Source organism: Pinus tabuliformis, chromosome 5_1, assembly GCF_031772625.1.
Source record: "Pinus tabuliformis cultivar Carrire ecotype Pingquan chromosome 5_1, CPIR1, whole genome shotgun sequence".
Lineage (NCBI taxonomy): Eukaryota > Viridiplantae > Streptophyta > Pinopsida > Pinales > Pinaceae > Pinus > Pinus tabuliformis.
The window spans coordinates 926,794,753-926,812,230 of record NC_142305.1 but is presented as its reverse complement, the minus strand read 5'-3'; the positions used below and the strand labels follow the sequence as shown (position 1 = coordinate 926,812,230).

General features: G+C 37.7%; 1 protein-coding gene across 1 annotated transcript; it reads left to right on the top strand.

Annotated features, from left to right (window-relative positions):
* Positions 1–2,463: 2,463 nt before the first annotated feature.
* LOC149167819 (uncharacterized) lies at positions 2,464–16,192 on the top strand. Its single transcript, XM_089433176.1, has 3 exons — positions 2,464–3,042; positions 15,333–15,437; positions 15,528–16,192. The coding sequence occupies exons 1-3, from the start codon at positions 2,740–2,742 to the stop codon at positions 15,837–15,839; spliced, it is 720 nt and encodes a 239-aa protein (XP_089289302.1). The 5' UTR covers positions 2,464–2,739; the 3' UTR covers positions 15,840–16,192.
* The last annotated feature ends 1,286 nt before the right edge of the window (positions 16,193–17,478 follow it).

Genomic DNA, 17,478 nt, shown 5'->3' with positions numbered 1-17,478 from the left:
TCCTCACGCCACTTCGCCCATCTGACATCCCTCTTGGTATGCAGTACCTCTCCACGTTCTGCGCTATAATCATGCGAGTTGCGGTAAGCAGTCCTCGCGTCTCCTGGCTTCTGACATCGCCATTACTTTTGTTTACCCACTCCGTCACCCCGATCGGGGGACATCTTTTTTCCATAGTTAGTTAATAACAAGAAGCGAGTTAATTCCATTTGGGAGATGAGAAAGGATGGTTGCATGGCTACAATATTTCATGAAATAGAAGAAAATGACATTTTATACTTCTACTCTATGTACTCAAACCATAATAGAATTAATATTGCGAAGGTTATAAAAAATCTTCTTATTTTCCAAGGTTTGTAAATGGGGTTTCTAAAGAGGAACTAAAGGTTTTTATTTTTATTTTTTATCTTCATTCAAAAGAGACAATTTTTGGTCCAAATGTCTTACTTGTGGAATTTTACATGGGTTTTTATGACTTGCTTGAAGACGACTTACATAGATCAATATAAGAGGTCAAAAGCCAAGTAAAAATCCTATAGGCATCTAATGCCACACTTTTGGCTTTAATCCCTAAGAAGGTTAACCCATAGAGAATTGGGGAATTCAAATCAATACATTTATAGGATAAAATTATAGATATTATAATTTTTTTTTTTTTTTTGGAGGTTGTTTCAAAGGAATAGTTGAGGTTTTTGGAAGGAAGGCTAAATCATAATGCAATATAGGTGACTAAAAAAGGTATCCATTCAATGAAGCTTAAAATTAATCCAATCATGGTGATGAAGCTTGACTTGTATAAAGCATATGTTAGATTCTCTGATAATGAAATTTAGATCCCTCCTACTTCAACTAGAACATTATGGATCCATTCCATATTAAACACTTTCTCCTCATATGACACTCTATCCAAATAGGGGTCATATATGTTTAGAAGAGTGGGCTAGTTTCCAAGGTCTAGAGATAACAAAGGAGTACTCGAACTTGTAGAGAATGGCTATGAATTAATAAGGTAAAAATGTTCCTTTTCCCACCAAGTTATGTTCCCCCTTGATCTCCCTACAACATCAATATAACTAAATTCCCAACTCCCAAACATTTTGAAAAGCTTATGAATTATTTTTAGCCCATTATTCCCTATTAGAACATAACATATCAAAAAATCCTAAGCCCACTTTATCATTCCTAAAAAATTGAGTATCCTTTACCTCTTAATATGAGATTATATTTGAAGCCTTCTAAAGGAGATTCACAGAGAACTTGTGAATTTCTTGCTATTGACTCAAATTGATAGATCTCCTAGACATCAAATTCTCTTCTATAGGACCCTCCCTTAACCCAAGCAATGGAATAAAAAGAGGAGGCTTCAAGTCTTTGATTGCGAGAAGGACAATTACATAATTCTTGCATTGAACAACTAAACCATGCCTTCTCTTCATGGTTTACAAGAAAAACATGAACAATGACATCACTTTGCACCATCAATGGTCACTGCTAAATCTTTGTCTAGGTATCCTTTTGATGCCTTGTGCAAATTCAAATTTTAAGGGATGATACCTAGTGTGAACCCATAAATACAAATTAAGGTGCCTAACCTATCACTAATATTGAATGAGCATGCAATAAAAACAACTAACTTAAAATTAATCTTAATACTTTTTGCATAAAGTTTAAAGCTCTTAACAACTCAAACTAAACCAACATATTTAAATACCAACATAGATCCATCTTAAATACGTATCTAACATGAGCCGAGAGGGATCCAATTTCTTCACATGCAAATTTTTGTATGCACCGACATTATTTAAATATTTTGTATAGTTATTTATTCTTCAAGTGCAAATTTTTGTATGCACCCACATTATTTAAATATTTTGTATAGTTATTTATTCTTTACGTGCAATTTTTTTTATGCACCGACATTATTATATATATATATATATATATATATATATATATATATATATATATATATATATTTTCAAATTTATATTTGGGCCGACATGAGCAAAATTTAAACTTTGATGATAGACAAACAAAGTTACACTTCACACTTGGCTGTAGAATGAGCCTCTCGCTCAACAAAATGATATAAGTACTTTTTTTTATATTGTGGTTCACAGACACTAGTGACCGCTACATCCAGGGTAAAATCCAGGTAATCAACCCGCTGGCCAAACTAGCAAGCCCTAACCCCAAAAGCGTCAAGAAAATTTGACCCATGACCTCCCGATTGATAAAGTACTTAACAATAAAAACTCGACCAATTAAATTATCCTTTAAACTATCTTAAATTCTATACTTTATTATTTTTTAAAAATGATAAGAATTCAATACTAAACCACACATTCCTCTCCTACTACTTTACTTCTTTTTACACCTCATTAAAAAGAAGAACACCCATAACCACCTAGCACAATTGGTTACTCTCGCTAAGGCTCTCCTTTTGATGCCCCGTCCAAATTCAATTTTAAAAACAATCGTCACTAAATGGTATCATTGACTTCTAATGCGTGCATTTCTTCTGCCCGGCACGGCTAGTGTAAATGTTGGGCAAAGGCGCCTGTGGAACCGACCTGAACGCGTTCGGTGCAAGACTTGTATATGTAAAGGTATTTATCCATACAAACATAAACGATTCTATTTTGCAGTCTTTGATCTGGTGCGGTTTTGTGTGTATAATCACATCAGCTTCTGCTCCGGCTGAGAAGACCAATCAATTTTGATCTTGCGTACTCTGAAATGGGGTGCAGAGCCGTGATCTGTGTATCTCTATTATTATTAGTGGGAGTGGGAGAATTGGCGAAGGCGGATGACACCAACAGCGTATTCAGTCCATGTGCGGATACACTGGTACAGAAGAAAGATGGATTCACATTTGGCATAGCATTCGCGCCCAGGCAATCATTCTACTTGAATAAACTGGAGCTGTCACCATGTGACAGTCGCTTGCAGCTGTCGTCTAATCACCTTGCGGTTTTCAGGCCCAAAGTCGACGAGATTACCCTTCTCACCATCAATACCACCACCGGTTCCTTTAGCCCGGTACGCACGCATGCCCTTTCTTCTCATAGATTTAGGATTTAAATCCTGCCTTGTTTATATATTGTTTACTTAGATCTGGTTATTTCCCCCGATATTAAGTCTTTAGTCAAACCCTTTCAAAGATAAAATCCCAATTTTGATTTGATTTTCTGTCAACGACTCTATAACCCTCGCTGTTGACATAGCCCATCTATGCTGCCTCCCCAATCCCAGTGCGAGCGTGGTCGTGGAACAAGACGGCGTTGGGGATTTAGTTTTAGCTACAATCATGTGTACAATAACAATTGGTCCTACAAAATTCTCAGCTTGGAAATGTCAAGCACCACTGCACGAACTACGCACGCCTGGCTAAGATGTCAGAAATACAAGACACCAACAAGAACTCCATCTTGAACCTGCTGGCAAACTTGCTGACATGTGAATCTGCTAAGGCTGCTACCTGTGCCTTCCCCTTGCCCTTCTTCTTGTTCAGACATAGACATTGACCTGCATAGTGGCCAAACTTGTGACATGCAAAGCACTTAACTTTGCTCATGCCCTTCTTCCCATCTTGTGAAGTAGCTTCTCCACTCACATTTTTTTTGGGCTCCCCTTGCCCTTCATTGCTTGACTCACAAGGGCAAGGTTCTCATTGTCACCTTTCCGCTGGTCACCATGTAGAGACTTCTCTGAAATCTCTTCTGGGATGAAGCCATCCCACAACCTTTCTTAGTTTGTAAGCTTCTCTTGTGCCAAAATACCCTTAATGAAGGAGCCCATGGCTTTTTGAAGCCATTCAAGGCCATCCTCACCAACTTTTCATCTGACATGGCCTTTCCAATTGCAGCCAACTCATCACAAACTTGTGTGATCCTGGCGAGACAAGTCACTATTGTATTTGATTTGGGCATCTTAGTGCTTTTGAGCATCTCCCTTAGTACCATTTTCCTATTGTGATTGTCACTTTGGTACAACTTTGTTAGGGCCTCTGCCATTTCCTTGATTGATTTCTTTCGGGAAAGATGAGGGATCATATGATCCTTCACCCCATCCAGAATGATTTTCCTGGCTTTCACGCCCTTTTGGTTATGGGTGACCAATTGTGTAGCATCAGTAGGATGGCTGAGTTATTGATCTACAAACTCCCAAATTCCATTCTCCATCAACACTAATGCTTTACTCCCCCTTCCAAGGACTGTAGTTGGTTGCATCCTCCAACTGGCCTTCAAACCTCAACCTTACCTCAACCCTATTGCAACCATTCTGACAAACTTCCAAATAAAATACGCAAACCCCCCAAAAAATATAACTGCCAGAAAATTGTTTTAAAAGTAAATTAAATTACTTTTCATTAAAAACTGTAGCCTTGTAGCCAACATTAATGAATAAATTAATCAATGTGCTTTTCCTAAGTTAAGCTTAGGAAAAAAATTCATAAAAGTCACTTGCTCAACATAAGCACGTACTGGAAGAGGCTTGACACCTAGCTTATGCAAAAGTAGTGGTCCAAGCTATCAACATCAACATCCCGCATAAGTCTCAAAGCTAAAACATACTCCTTGTCACTTTTAATGAAGTGATCCCAACCTCTTTGCTTATTCTTGTAAAGCTAAATTATAAAGGTTCTCAATTTTCTTTTTAGCATTAACATCTTCCCTTTGCTAGTCTAACCTTTCCTCCATTTTGAAGCTACTATTCTTCCCCAAATTTGGATAAAATTTTCCTTCTTTCAAATAACATATTCCCACCAAAGGATGCAACCCCTCTTCTTGGGGTCCAAGGGTGAGGTTCCAAAAGTTGTGAACACGGGCCTTATAGTCCTTCAAGTCTAGGTGAGAAATGTTGGCTCTGAGCATAGAATGAATGTGCTCCTCTAGAGCCCATCCAAATGAAATAGAGGTGGTAATAGTTGGTGATTAAAACCAACAACATTCAAGACCATATCTATTGGCTATGCTTTGCTTGAAAAGAGTAGCCCCTCATTGGGACCATAAATCTTGTCCAATTTGGCTCTTGTCCTATCTTTTCCTTAGTGCATGTTGTGTTAGATTTTCTATAACCCAACACTTGATGTTTAATTGCAAGCAATAAATTACTAAACAAATACACAAATAAGTTCCTAATAAAATATTAAGCATAAGAAAAATTACACGATCTGAATCATAACAAGACACACAAATTTCTGCCCAACAAATCAGTTTATCATTAGAAAATCCATAATTTACATGGGCTCCCATTTTCGGATAATGGCCCAATTGAGAAAATATAGAGTAACAATACTTTGGATCTGATTCAACAAATCTGCTCTCTTGTAGATCTGGATCTCTAACCACTTTGCGCCTTTTTGGACCCCGCACATGCTCATTGAGATGCCGCTCTCAACCTTATGTTGCTGTGTTATCTTTTCATCAACCCTTAGGCTCAATTTATAGCTTTTCTAAGCTAAGATCGACGATCAAAATTAACTCATCAAGTTAACTGAAGATAATTTACTTAAATTTAGTTAACTTTCTTATTTTTAGCTTTCTTTGCTTTAACTCAAGTATTAGTCATAAATTTAGCTTGCATTACATGCATGTCGCACGCAACTCATTCGCATGCATGCAACTCACTCGCATGCATGCAACTCACTTGCACACTCCACATGTAGCATGCATTCAACATTCAAACTCCGGATGTCGCATGCAAGCTCCTAAAGAGGCAAAACAAAGGTCCTTCTAGTCAAGCCACAAGTCTAGAAGTACTTGCTCAAGCTACAAAAATCAACACTCCCTCTTAGTAAGGGAGGTACTTTTGGAAGAACCTCCTCCGCTTGGATCTGTTCCTATTTCGTCATCTGCTGCTATAATTGCTCCCTAGAAATTGGAAGGCTTCCTTGCTGCCTGCTTCGAATTTGATTTGTAGACTTGTTCCTTCCAACCATGCTCCTAGGAGTTTGCTCTTGAGCATCCATCAATGTCCGCTCATACCAACTAGACTTGACAGATCTAGAAGAGGCCTCCTGCACATTTTCCAAATTAGTACACTGAGTCCCTAGTATCAACTTAGTCTCGAAGAGCCTCCTCATGCGTCTCCTCTTGAGTGAAGTCATCCCACAACCTATCCCAGGGTGGGAGATTCTCCTGTGCCATGACTCCTTTAATGAAGACATGCCATTGCTTTGTGAACTTGTTCAGAGCTGTTCTTACTGTTAGAAATTGTAGCTTGGGGGTACTTTTGCAGTGGTGGTGCCTAGCTTGCAAAAGTGACTAGGAGAATGTCACTTCCTAAACACTTTGTTTATAAAGTGGCTTTTTATAAATAATTATTAATTACTAAAAGTGACTTAAGTGATTTTAGAAAGTGGTTTTTTCTAAAAATGATTTTATAAAGTTTCAGAGACTCAAGTGATTTTAGAAAGTGTTTTTTTCTTTCTAAAAGTGACTTATGTAGAATTTCCTTGAAATTTTGCGACTGCTTGATGGACAAATCTGAACTAATTGTAGCACTAAGGCACACAATTTCTCTACCAATTTGTAGCAGAATAGAACATAAATAAAACATAGTCACACGATAGCAAAAACACAAAAATTTCTAGGGAGCCCAACTAGGAAAACCATATGCTTGCTGTAGATTTTATTGATAGAGTTTTGAGTAATTAGATCAAATACAAGACAATTGTTTCAATTGAAAACTCGCCGTTTTCACAGCTACACTAGATAGAAACACCCTGCTTGCAACCTTGACCTCTGCTCCTACTTGCTTGTAGTTTGTTTCTTCCTATTTCCTAGCACTGGAATAAGCTCGTATGATTTAAAAAAAACACGTTTCAGAGGGCGGATCACCCACGGATCCGTACGGATCACGGATCGGGCTTTTGATCTGAGGGGGGTGGGGGGCGTTTCCTGCAACACTGATGGAGACATTCTCAGGCATGATTTGAGGGCTTCCCCTAAATCATTTGGTTGATTATGATGGTTGGAGATGCACCTTGCCCATTCCATGCATTTTGGATCTTTATTGGTCCTAAAAGGGCTTGGCATCATGCTAGAGAGGAGTTTCGACCCACACATGTGGGCTTTTAGTGGCTTATCTTATTGTATTGAGTTATTTGGTTGGCTTATGACCCATTTTATTCATGTATTCTCAAAATTAAACTTGTGATAGGGCTTCTAGGCTAGTTAATGAGAGTGATTAATCTCATATAAATAGAGGATGACTCCATTGTTATTTTTCACCACTCATCATGGATTTCAACCTCCTTTAGAGAGCTTGACTTAGCCTTGTGTAAACTCACTACTTGTGGAGATGTGATCTTTTTGGAGCTATTTCTATTGGAGATTGATTTTTGTCTTGGAGATGTCTTTTTGGGATTGAAAGAAGGCTATTTCATGGAAGAATTGTAAGTTTAATTGCATATTTTTTTATTGTTTTTCATGTGATTAATTAATGCTAGGGTTTTTCTTGTTCCATGTCTAAATGCATATTATTTATGGAAAATCTTGGTTGATTATTGCATGTTAAATTTATCTTCCTTGAAATCCATAGGGGACCTCCTAGAGAGCTTCCCCTATTTAATTTCTCCCCTGAAAAAGAAGATAGCAAGGCTTTTCCCCCTTACTCCAAGCATTAATTCATTTTCTCTAAATTTATCCCTAAAAGACTCCATCATCCAAGTAGGAATAGGTGTTGGGAATCCTTGGTGTTGGTCAAAAATCTCTAAAATATAAATATTTTCTCCTTTCTCATTTTCTAAATCCTTAAAGGCAAGCTGCTAAGGCTATTTTATAGTGTTGAATCTAATAAGGGCCTCCTTGGATGGATGTTAGAGCTTAATAGGCTTGGATTTAACCTTGTTGAGCCATCTCCCTCAAAATCTAGCATTTTACATGTTTAAATTTACCCTAAAAGGGGCTGATGTCATCCCCTCTAAGTAATTTGTCTTAGAAAAACCCTAATCCTAGCTAGGGCTTAATTTGAGGGTTTGCTTTCTCCTTTCTTTATTATATCATTTGTAAATCCTTTCTTTGGTGCATGTATGCTTGGTAATTCCTTTGTTGATATACATATTGAAACCGTAGGTCTAACACGCCTCTTTTAGAGCTTGGTATATGGTACGCTGCTCCTATACAAAAAAACTGTGTCTTTGTCCATTAAAAAGTATCTTTACTTAGTCTACATTTATGTCACCTTGAGCCATGTAACGTAGAATACCCTTTAGGTGATCACTGGGAAACCTCCCTTGTGGTGCAATTCCATTAAAGAGTAGGAGGAAGATTATTGAGGTGCTAGTGGTAATCTCCCTCATTGTTGCAACAATGTCTGGCTTCACAAGGCCTGCTAGATTTTGAGGCATAGGGAAAACTACTAAAAATAGAATGCTGAAACATGGAACTGAAAAGATTGTTAATTATAGGCTTAATTTGAGGGTTTGCTTTCTCCTTTCTTGATTATATCATTTGTAAATCCTTTCTTTGGTGCATGTATGCTTGGTAATTCCTTTATTGATATACATATTGAAACCTCAGGTCTCACTCGCCTCTTTTAGAGGTTGGTATATGATACGCTGCTCCTGTACAAAAAAAATGTGTCTTTGTCCATTAAAGAGTATCTTTACTTAGTCTACATTTATGTCACCTTGAGCCATGTAACTTAGAATACCCTTTAGGTGATCACTGGGAAGCCTCTCTTGTGGTGCAATTCCATTAAAGAGCAGGAGGAAGATTATTGAGGTGCTAGTGGTAATCTCCCTCAACAATGTCTGGCTTCACAAGGCCTGCTAGATTTTGAGGCATGGGGAAAACTACTAAAAATATAATGCTGGAACATAGAACTGAAAAGATTATTAATAATAGCACATGATGTTCTACCCCTTGAAACACTGATCTTTTACCACCCCACAAAGCTCACCCAATACAACTCTGGAACAAAGCTCTGCAACAAGATACCAATATTGTTAAGGTACTCACAAACTACTGATGTCAAATGATGGACCACCCACCTAGTCCATCTTGTAATGTGCCCATGAACATATGCTAAAAAATAACACTGAGATTTATGAAGGCAACTTTAATGTTAGTAGGTAGTATCCTAAGGTTTGGGGTATGCTAGTGAATTATCAGTTGGGCCTAGACTCTTTAGTTGTATATCACACTAACTTTCAATATCGTTTTCTATAGAAGTGTGCAGTGGTTACACAAGTGGGAGGTTAATCTATTAAACATACCTTCATAATGAATTGTTTGGTGTCATGTATATGATGGTAGTTTCGAGTTTAGGTAGGTTGACAATCCCTTCTCCAAATGGATTTGTACATATATTTTGGTGTAATCAGCAATCTTCTATTTTGCATTGTGGACCACTAACAACTTACTCAATGGGTCATTTAGTTATTTTGAATCCAAACTTATCTTTGAATTTCAGTTGTAGTGCAAACAATCTTATCGATACAGGGGTTGTTGGAAGTATATCCCTGATAAGTTCAATGCCCATTGTCCAGTATTTAATGAACAAGCTAGCTCTCATTGTAAATTATTGACCACCATTATAGACCCCATCCTTATATACTCATAAGAAGTAAACGAGTTAAACAAAGGAAACTCTAGGTAATCTAATTCTTGATTCTGGTAGTCCCAATTTTCAAGAAATTTATGGGGTGATGGTTTGATGAGATGATCATATTTGAAAGCATGTATAGATCAATGCTTTTTCCTTAGGACTTGGATGTTCATTGCTAGGGTTTCTTTATCAATAATTATCTTGGCCCCTTAGTCTTACCTACATAAGTCATTTTCCTTCACGGTAGGTGTGAGATTCCTCAAAATATCATTCAGAAAACTTGAGTTTCCAAGTCTTTTGATGGGAATAAAGGTTTTCTCTTCCTTTCTTTATCCTCGACTAGACCATTGCCTAATGACGTGTCCCAAGCCCTGAGGATCCATGATTATCCAACAAAATGTAGGCATATTGGTGGTGTTGTTTCCTATTTGTAAATACAAGCTCACGTTGTTGCTATCCTAAGTCCCTACAACCCTGATCTTGACTGTGTTGTCCATCCCAAAGGTTGTAGGTTAGAAGGCCCTGCAACACCCCGCAACCCTGTTACCACTTATTGGAGCAAAGGGTTTCTACATGTGCCTTGAATCAATATACATGTAGAAGCAATTTGGATTGAAATTCTGTTGATTCAAGACACATGTAGAAGCATCACTTGGCTCCAATTGAAGAAGCGCTGCAAAATCATTTTGTGTCTGATTCATATAACATGAAAGAAGTCTTCTTTGGGGCAACTAGGGTGGGGCAACTAGGATTCCTGTTGTGGATTGGGATATCTGCACTAGGAGGATTGTACCTCCTTAACAGAAGAGCAATATGGAAAGTTCTTTTTGGCAAATGGGTAGTTCATGTAGTGGAGAGGGATGCTCTTTGGCAATGTTTAGTTTGACATCGAATTCAATAGAAAACACATTCAGGGTATTGAAGGTCCCTTTCAACTGTGTGACATAATCAATAATGCTCAGAGTTTTGTGATTTCGAGCTGAATCCCACTTAAGATGGTGTTGTTTTCTTGGAAGTTGGTGGATATTATCTATTTTTCTTTCCTCACATTTGAGGCACCTTGACATGCCTGGTATTTGGCATGACAACTAATATGGATGTTTCTGTCCCATAGTGATTAGAATGGATCTTCATCCAAGTTTGGTTGCCAGGACAGGTCGCTTCTTTTCAAAGGATTTGTGGAATCATGATAGCCAACAATGGCACTCTTAGTGTGCTCTTAACTGAGCCCAAAAACTCAATTGTTTGGACGAAGTGGTTTTTGAGTGCCTCTCCTATATGATTTTGGAAGATTGTCTTTTTAAAATGCAACTAGATGTATCGGGTCTGTTTTGGAGGGATTGGCAATGGAGTGAGCTGCCCTTTTGCATCTAAGTAGCAAAGGACCTTTATGTTGAATGATGTTGTCATTGATGCCAACATTAGTTAATGAATGCTCTTAATATTTGTTTGAGTTACATCAAGATGGAAGCTCCACAGAAGGATGGATGGAAACCTTAGTTCTAGGGTTTGGGTTCCCTGGACTAAGGATGTGCCCCACACTTGTTGAGGGTTTTTGAAGAAGCAAATCAATGTATTCGCCTTAGAAATCATCCTTGATGCATTCTCCTCGTCGAGCTACTTTTGGTGATATGTGGAGTGTCTCGAGCGGCCTCATGGTTTGTGAGTTATGCCTGTTTGAAGATGAAGAACCCAGTTCGTGTGCAAAAATCCCAAAGGGAGGTAATGTCATTGGTCAACATTTTATTTAATTATGGAAAGGGGATCTTCATCAAAAAGTCTATGGTAGAATAGGTCTCAATGATTATCCTTGGTCTATCAAATTATGAAAGAAGGCTTGACTTCAAAGAAACATTAATGCCCCATCTCCAAAAGAGTAGTGGCCTCACCTATGGGTTTTAAGTTTAAATAAAGTTTGTTTTTAAAAGATGATCACTCTCCTAAAATCCCTCAAAAATAGGAATCTGTGTATTCCTTAAAGAGCCCCTCCATTGTGTATAAAAAGGAGCATTCGGTCTATCCTCATGTATGGATTCTTAAATGCATATTCATGTGATATTCTTCTACAATTCCTTTCGGCCCTGTGGAGAACAGAATCAACAAATGAAAGACCTAACGTCCTGTGCAGATCAGATCTTTGAATGGAGGGTTGGGTGACAAGGGTTCTGTTTTGAATTGTTTTTGGGGACTCGTTTGGGAATTTTCTCTCGCAGGACACAACCTCTGTGCAACATTACCTCAGAACTTGGTGGATCATCTGACCGAGTACTAGACCACTGTCTAGGTCATCATTTCATGAAGCAAACCTCATTATTTTTGGCTAGCGAATATCATTGTGTTAATTTTAGGGCTGCAAGGTATGGTTTACTCTAGGAGAAGACCAAAACCTGTAACATTCACAATCTTGGACCAGCAAAGATCCTTTCATAATTCATACTCTGTGGTTATTGTAAATTTGACAAGAGGCTATCTGTGGAAGGTTTTTCTGTGGTTGACTTGGATTATATTTATTTTTCCTTTGGGTATTAGGTTTACGCTGATTATACCTCTTAATACTTTGATGTCTTGTATAACTGGTTATACATCACGTTAAACACCAGTTCTAGGATGAAGTTTCATTGACAATGGCCTGGAATTCTTTGAAATTAAATGTGGACTATTGACAACATATATACATGTACCCTGCGGCCTTGATGAATACTTCTGGGCAATAAACTAAACAGTTCTACCTATATCTAATACAAATTTATAGAGATGCATGCAATTGTGGCTCCTGGTGTAAATAGAAACATGCGGCCTTATTTCTAAAGGTTTCGAACTGTTGGCTAGAAATCTTGTTACTGTATTGATCCAACATTTGTTTCGGGCCTCCATCTACTTGATCCAGCCCTAGTCTTTGACCTCAAATACAGTAACCTGTCTTGTGTGTTCTGGCATCATTATAGTAGTTGGCCAACGTTGGTCTCTGCACCTAAAGTTGATATGCTAGCTTTTGCTTCCAATAACTAACCTAATCTGGATCACCTTTTTTCATGTATCTCACTCTATATCTTGACCATCTCACGATTGTAGAACTCAATTGGAAGGTCGAAAAGCAGTGTGACTGGTTCACTGGTGCATTGGGGAGAAAGTCTGAGGTCGATGGAATGACTGAGTGTGAAGTGAAGAAGTGCAGGCACTTGACTGTATCAACAACCTGTATTATTCTACAACTGTATTTTCTCAGTCTTGAAAAGGAATTTGAGTGGGTTCCAAAATTGCCTATGACTATATGAATGACACCTGGAACTCAAGCAATTCTCTGACTACACTGTATTAACACCTCACACTTAGCTGGGTTTATATTAGTTGATAGATTGTCAACTTATATTGACACATTATAAGGAGATCAACACGTATCCTTTTATATGACTATTGTATGAGCAGAGTGACAGACTGGATCCCAGTGGGCTCCATTTGGAAATCGATATATATATATATATATATATATATATATATATATATATAACATCAGATGGGTCCCACTTTTAATATTTAAGCAAAGTTTGTATGCTGTGTGAGTTGAAGTCTAAGATCTGATCCTCATTTGGTTTGGCTTATAAAGTTAACCATTAACCTTAAGGATTTATTTGTCGAAGCATTAAAATTGCAATTCATAGAACAAATTGTTAGAAAGTGGCAATATGTATAATGTGCCTTGATAGGGACACTTTGTCTAACAATTAATTTCATACTTTGTTTTGGGGTTTCTGGGCTTAATCTGCAGCGAAATTAAAAATCGGAAGAAGCATTGAAGTCAGAGTTCAGAGACAGACCTTGTTATGCAGATAGTGCCTGTTAGTTTTGATAGTGACATTGCAGGGCTGATTACCGTTTGGTCATTCACTTGCAAATTGATGATTTGAGCAGTTAAGGTTTGAGACAACAGAGAGGGTTTGCATGATTTTGTTGCAACAATTGAAACAATGTACGGCTGGGCACAGGACAGATTGGTGGCATCTTGGCTTGTGCTCGTGGGCACAAGTAAACAATGAGAGCAGTGACAATATTACATGATTATGATTCCAGAGCAGAGATAGTACAGTGGATTGGATTGGACATACTACTGCTTGAGTTGATATGACAAGTAGTGTTGGTCACAGTTGTGTGGTTAGGGCTTCAGCAGCAGAAGTTGAGTACAAAGTTGGCATTGACAGCTAGGGTTTGATGTGAGTTGAGCAGTGAGGCTGCAAGGTTGTGACATTGATATACATACTAAGCAGAAGCAACACTGATTATATTTCAGTGTATTTTGTATTGATTTGAGCACATGTGGATCCAAACTGAAAATTGTGAAATGTGGTCCGTCGGTTGATTAGGTTGGCAGGGTGGTGCGAGAAAGGTGATTGGATCCACCTTCAGGTAGATCCAATCACCCTAAGAACACTTCAGGGTGGCAGGGTGATGCTAGGGCAGGTTGGAGCTTGCACAGGGCTTTGGAGTCTCCGTCCAGTTGCAGCTGGTAAACAGAATGTTGTTGCATCTGTCAGGTTGGAGCATGGGATCTGTGGCATTTGAGTGTCCTTCCAGTTGTAGTTGGTAAACAGGGTGTTGGAGCATCCTACAGGGTGGAGCCTCCTTCAGTTGGAGTTGAAAACTTGATGTAATTATTTTTAAAGACAAATATTAAGAAGCGTTTGATGATTTTTAACCCGGAGGGGGTTTTCCACTTAAAAATCTCTGTCTACTATCTTGATTATTGTGCATTGTTGAATGGTGTTGTTTACTGTGTATGTTGATGAAAGGTTAAAGATAATTAATGCTCTGAAAGATTAAAAACACTGATTGATGAGAAATACTGATTCACCCTCCTCTCAGTGTTTCCAACACTTTATGATTTGGCAAGGCCCTCTTTCAAAATTATCCCCCTCTTGAACAAGTGGTAGGGGTTGACAGAGGTTGTGGTGTGTTGGTCGAGGAGGTGTTAGTGCATTTGAAAACTTCATTCTTCCTTTAAATACGAAGTATGGGGGTGGCTTCCGCTTCATCAAGGTTTGGCTGTCAAAAGCAGCCTTCATAAAGTTTGGTGTGACAAAAGATTCTTGTACCTTGTGTGGTAAGGATGGCATTGCCAGCCTGCAAAATTTTGTTGGGCATGGTTTCAGACCAAAATGCACTTCCTTTTCCTAGTACCCATGTTAGTTTGTTGCAAATCTCTTTGCTCCATGGAGTATTTATATGTTGTATGAAGTAACAGATGCAGCATACCTGAAAAATAAAAGATACAAACTAAATGTTTATTTATAAAAGACATTACTAGTTTATAATGTGTTTATAGGAAATGATCTTATCATTACTTTTCATCTCTTAACACTATCCATTTATCTCTAAAATTTCTCTTGTTTCATCTGTTTCATCGACCTTCCATATGAGTGGCACTTAACATGAAGTTCATTTGTGTACACGCAAATTATGACTCCAGACAACTTATCCTTCAGCGGTGCAATCTTTGGGTGCAACCTTTGGGTTGCACTTGTTGCCTTACAATTTCTTTCAGTTCCTTCACATACCTTTCGAAGAGAAACAACCACTTAACAATTAGAACACCAGTTAATTCATTGGCATACGCTAAATGCTCTAAAAGGCACAGCTGGATGTCCCTGAAACTTTTTGGGACTCCTCCACTTGTGAATTATTTTCCACATCAATATTATGTTCAAATCATGTGCACATGCCACATGCGTGTTTACAAGACCATTCTCAAGTTCATTTATTTGATTTATCTGGTGTAACAGGAACAGGATGGCGATATGGTAGCATTTGCAGGGCGCCGCTATGCAGCAAGATCTCTTCCAACTTTTGTGGCTAACCAAACACTCATTATCACAAGCTTTACATTGGTGAGTAAATTCTTTCTAAGAGCTGGGTGATGATTTTTATTTCTATTATTAGGGGAAGCATCATATCTTGACAACTTAATTTGATTACAGGTTCTCGACTTCCAAAAAGGAAAGCTGATAAGCTTATTATGGAAAACAGATGGGTGTAGTTCTTGTCAAGGAAAGTCATCATTTGTCTGTTATCAAGGGAAGTCTTGTGCAATTAAACTTTCTGATTGCAAAAACAAGGGAGGTTCAGTTGATTGCAGCTTGGGCATACAGCTAGCTTTTTCAGGCACAGATAAGCATGATGCTGTGTTTAACTCCTGGTATGAGATCAGCAAGCTGAGGCAATATTCGTTATATGGTTTGTATTCAAATCTGAAAAATTCACTTACAAATCAGTACAACAGTTTCTTCTAGTTTTTCAAAAACCACTTGGCTTCTGCTTCACATTGATTCTTGGAAGTAGAACAAGAAGCACACACTGGTTTGTTGTTTTTGACAAATCATACTGTGTTCTTTTGGAGACACTCTTCTACTTTCTAGGTGTCGGTTGGAGAAAACAATGGTCTATTCATGCTGTTCTAAGCTCTGTTTCTTTTTGGTGGTTTTCAGTGTGTAACTGGATAGTTTTTTCTTGATATCATTCAAATCACCATGAGTGCAAATTCACTGTGTAGTTAAGTCTGACTCATTTGACCACATCCAAATTGTACACCTCATGATTGGATTGTAATTTAGAGAATGCGTTTGTTCTTAGTTTCTAAATTTTACTTGAATTGTAGTATTGCTAAGAAGGATTTTGTTTGGAATCTATGGCATCTTTGGGCCTTTGTCTAAAGGTTGTTTATGAAATCGTGGTTCACTACTGGAGTGGAAATCGAATGCCAGCTGTTTGTACCATGGTGTAGTGCTTGTATGTTGTTTTCCACGAGTATTTTCTTGTCAATTCTGTATGTTCTAAAAGATTTGATTGGAACAAATGTAGATGATATAATGAGAACAATCCTCTTTCATATTATTTTGGGGAGGGTTGATGATTAGTTTTAGATTTTGAATAAATAACAGAATACATGCAGCTCAAAGAAGTATTATGCTGTAGGATCAAATTAAAAATGCATTTGAGGTAAGCTTTGCGTTCATTGTGAAATCACAGTCGTTTGAGGCGATGAATGATCATAAAGTTGACAATAATAAGTTTTTACAAATGTAAGTGAAAACATGTCCAGGAAAATGTCCCTAGATTAATTTATTATACAAATTGTCCCTTCAACAAATTGTGATAAACTTGTTCAGCGTAACTGTCTTAGAATGGCTTTGTAATAGCCTTTTATTCATTTGAAGTTGATTTTTATTTAGCTGGAGAATTTGCAAATAAATGAACGATGACACATAACATAAGGGTCCGTCTTTGGAAATCAGTAGATCTGAAGGATAATTAAATTCATGTACAAATTTTTTATGTGCAAATTTGTCAGCAAAGAAGCGGACTACAAGGAATTCTGTAACATGATGTATGGTGATAGGATATATATTCAATCTCCTCGAAAAGGACAGTATCTGTTGATCTCTGTTTCGGAAGTTGGAGTATCTCTTGAAATTGGTTTTGTGTTATTTTCTAAGCCAATAGGATTTTGAAATTGCAGTGAATACAGAAATTCTATTCTCGGCATATATCAGTTACTGAAATGCCCTAGCCTACAAAATGGTGGCAGTGGGTTACAATTACTAGAAACACTTTGAATATCACTTATTGTAGAAAATCCACGAAAATCTGCAACTTCTCTAATAAACAATCTGAAAGCTAGTCTCTTTTCATTAGGACACATATTTTCTCTACTTATTTTGCTGCGGAATAGGAATAGAAATAAATACACAATCACACAATTCAACAACACAATTTTTCTAGGGAACCCAACTGGGAAAACCCTCTACTTGTATGAGAATTTTATTGATAGAATACTGAGCAATAGATCTCTTACAATACAACTTTGTTTCAATAGAAACCAATCTGATTTCCTCTGCGTCTACTACGCTGAAACCCCTATAATACCCTGAT